Source organism: Cyprinodon tularosa, unplaced genomic scaffold, assembly GCF_016077235.1.
Source record: "Cyprinodon tularosa strain WSP-4 unplaced genomic scaffold, ASM1607723v1 ctg296, whole genome shotgun sequence".
Taxonomy (NCBI): domain Eukaryota; kingdom Metazoa; phylum Chordata; class Actinopteri; order Cyprinodontiformes; family Cyprinodontidae; genus Cyprinodon; species Cyprinodon tularosa.
In genome coordinates this window covers 582697-586271 of record NW_024039003.1, presented here as the reverse complement: position 1 = coordinate 586271, position 3575 = coordinate 582697, and the positions used below count along the sequence as shown (strand labels likewise).

The 3575-nt window shown below is 46.3% G+C and overlaps 1 protein-coding gene across 1 annotated transcript; it reads left to right on the top strand.

Annotated features, from left to right (window-relative positions):
• Window positions 1-882: 882 nt before the first annotated feature.
• On the top strand, window positions 883-1878 carry LOC119787357 (2-aminoethanethiol dioxygenase-like). Its single transcript, XM_038291166.1, has one exon. It carries the CDS (start codon window positions 1039-1041, stop codon window positions 1798-1800), a length of 762 nt encoding a protein of 253 aa, XP_038147094.1. The 5' UTR covers window positions 883-1038; the 3' UTR covers window positions 1801-1878.
• Window positions 1879-3575: the final 1697 nt, after the last annotated feature.

Genomic DNA, 3575 nt, shown 5'->3' with positions numbered 1-3575 from the left:
TTTCAGCGGGAATTACAGAGCGATACATTTTTCTGTTTTAATGTGAAAACCAGCTTTAAAGTTGTATAAAAGTCATTGACCCCGTTCCTGCAGCAACACCTCTACAGATTTAGCTGAAAGATATTCTATTTTGCTTTTATAAGTAAAGGCAACCATATGTTTTATATTTTTCTCCTTCTGGGGAAACTGTACAGACAGGTCGTTTCATTTAAATCTTATTTTTAGGTTATTTTTAAGGCAGCCAGTCAACTGAGATGCAATTTGTTCCAGTTTCTGAAATAAAATCTATAAAAAACCCAAACTTAACACAGTTTGACAGATAGAAGCAAAGCCAGCCCAGTTTTCGATGTTTGACCGCTTGTATTCGAGGAACTGGATAAGGTTCTGATGAATGCTGGGAAATGTAGTGTATTAAGAAAAGCTGCTTATCCGCAAACTATTAAACATCTATCCCATCATAATTCTGTCGTTATTCATCAAAACAATAAATCACGACTTAGTCCTCTTCATCGGTACTTTAAGATGATTTAAGCTTCCTGATTGGGAACTAGCGATTATTTTAGGGAAAAATAACTACATCTCCCATGATCCGTTGCGAGCAGCCTGCCTGGTGCGGACGTGTTTGACAGTTATTTAAAAATGGGGTTTGGAAGTGAAACGAGTAATCGCTAAACTCTGCTTTTATACCCAGAGGTCATAGATTTACTGTCTGTTTTTTTATGCATATGTACGGATTAATACGTAAATAAAATAAATCACTTAAACGAAGAAACAGTGAGAAGTTTAAACGCTAAAATCGATCTGCTACTAAAAGTCGAGCTGGTAAGTATGATGATAATTCTGTGTAAAAATATTAAATATTAGGACAAATCGGTTTAATTTGAACTTTGTGAAATCAGTTTAAGCAGTTCGATCAGAGGGGCTACGATTCTCAGCGGAGTGGAGCATCCTGTTTTTCACCCATCTTTGAGGCTGTAGCGGGGGAGCTAAGGCTAACCGGAGGGAAGCGGAGGCGGGCAGCGGCGCTCCTGATCCGGGATGATGCCAGGCGACAGCACCATGACTTCCATCGTCCAGAAAATAGCTCGACAGGCGCTGGTCACCTTCAGGAACCCACCGGGGCTCGGAGAGGAGACCGGGAGGTCCTTCCTGGAGAACCACGGGAAGCTGAGGAGCCTGATGACGGAAGTGCGAGCGGCGGACCTGAAGCTGGTCCCGCGGAGAGCCGAGGACAGCGCGCCCCGTCCGCCGCAGTACCGCCACGGAGAGCCGCCGGTCACCTACATGCACATCTGCGAGACGGACCGGTTCAGCATGGGGGTGTTCCTGCTGAAGAGCGGCGCCTCCATCCCGCTGCACGACCACCCGGGCATGCACGGCGTGCTCAAAGTCCTCTACGGGAAGGTCCGGATCAGCTGCTTCGACCGCCTGGAGCGGCACGTCGGCGGCATCCAGGCGGCGCCGCAGCTGCCCCCGGCGCAGATGGGCGCCCTGCGGCGCTCCGTGCTGCGATCCTCCGCGGAGTACACGGAGGAGAGCGGCCCCTGCGTCCTGTCTCCGGACCGGGACAACCTGCACCAGATCGACGCCGTGGACGGGCCCACGGCGTTCATGGATATCCTGGCCCCGCCGTATGACCCGGACGACGGCAGAGACTGTCACTACTACCGGGCCCTGACCGAAGCGGAGCTCAAACCCGCGGAGCCGAAGGAGCAGGAGGTCTGGCTCATGGAGATCTCCCAGCCGCAGCACTTCTGGTGCGGAGGGGAGCCTTACCCCGGCCCGGAGGTCCACCTGTGACCCGGATCGGGCTCACTGTACCCGGCCCGGGCCCACTGGGCTCATTGGACCCGGGGCCTCATGCAGACTGCAGGGAACTCCTTCATGCATGAAACTACAGACAGAAGCAGAACACCTGCATGTTCCGGTCCAAAGGTGTTAGAGACAGTAAACAATCAGAAATCACACCCTGGATGATGATGATGATGATGATGATGATGATGAAGAGGTGTTGCTGCTCGATAATTAAAAGTTCTCAGATCTTTGAATAAATCAATCATCTAATTTAATGGGTTTAAATCAGGAGAATCAAATGATCAGATGGTTGAATTCTTGTTAGTTTTGGCATCAAAGCCTCAGATCCTGATGGAGCAGCTTTGATGATGCCGTCTGATTTAAAGGGACAGTTCCATCAGCAGGAAATAATCAATAGATCATTATTTATACCTGAAACTAATATGATTTAATGAATTCAGTGTTAATCAGTAAAAAAACAATGATTTTCGTTGTGATCACTGAGTCTGGGAGCAGCCATCTTTGCCCAAATCTAGTAGCCCCTCCCTCCTGCCATCTTCCAGCCGTGACGTCACGGTGCGGTAAGCCTAGCGCCATTCTCCCCGCTTTCCAAGCTAAATCAATGGGAACTACTAGACACATCTGCAATCAACAACAATTATTGAAGATTTCCAGAGGACTTCACCATTGAAATTCAACAGAGCTATAGTGAAACTGACAATGCCCACGTGCGTGAAAGCGCATTCAGATGAAAGTTACTCTGAATTAAAAATCATTTATTGAACAGGATGTAATAATTTCATGTGAGCAGACTTTTCCTTTAAGGTCAGAAACTTGCTTCCTCTGTGTTTCCTCTCTGCTACTAAATGCGCTTCAGCTTCCGGTGCTGCATGGATATCAGTGTGAGGTGATCTGCTGCTGATGCTAATCTCATATTTATTCCAACGTTTGCATGAAGGATGCAGCTTTGAACCTGTTCATCTCCAGAGCCTGCAGTTCCACCAGCGTTTGGACTCGTCTTCCTGCTTCCAGTCGCACTGAGGACTGAAGATCTGGACTCTCAAACACTGTTTTTTGAGGTTTTATTTCCCTTTTCTCTGAGAAGATGCTCAGGGATGTGCATTTCTAAACCTTCAGCATAAAGCAGGACTACCTGCTGTGCTCCAGGTTGGTGTGTGACCTGATCTCAGCAGGTGGAGCTGTTCACCTGATTCCTGAATAAAGATGAAGGTTTCTCCCCAGTCTCTGTTTCAGGGCCTTCTGTCGTTTTTTTTCACTTTATTTTTATAGATTATTTACAGGTATAAAACAAGAACATGACAATGAATAATGTCCTTTAGTGAGTCTTCTGTCGGTTTTAAACTGAACAAAATAAAGTTTCCAAAAGCTCAGTTTGCTTTAATGCTGGAGAGCTCACTGCTGCCACCGTGTGGCTGATTTAAGAAAACAACCAGTGAGGAAAAATAAGCTGATTTATGATCAATTTGAGTTTTAATAAATAATAGATGAGCGGATTGAATAGATTTAGTTCAATTTATTATTTTTCTACTATTAAACCTGCTTCCCACTATAATAAAATTATAATAAAACTTTATTGATCTCACATTGGAGAAATTCACCTCTGCATTTAAACCATCCCCTTCGGCGCCCAGGAAGCAATAGGAGGTTAAGGGTCTTGCTCAGGGATCCAGAGTGGCAGTCTGTGGGAGTGGGGCTCGAACTCACAACCACATGATTCAGAGCTCTATGCCCTAACCACTGGAGTAACACTAAAATAAATC

Bases quoted from the DNA above. Each gene is read 5' to 3' on its own strand.
- LOC119787357 (XM_038291166.1), top strand. From the start codon at position 1,039: ATGATGCCAGGCGACAGCACCATGACTTCCATCGTCCAGAAAATAGCT.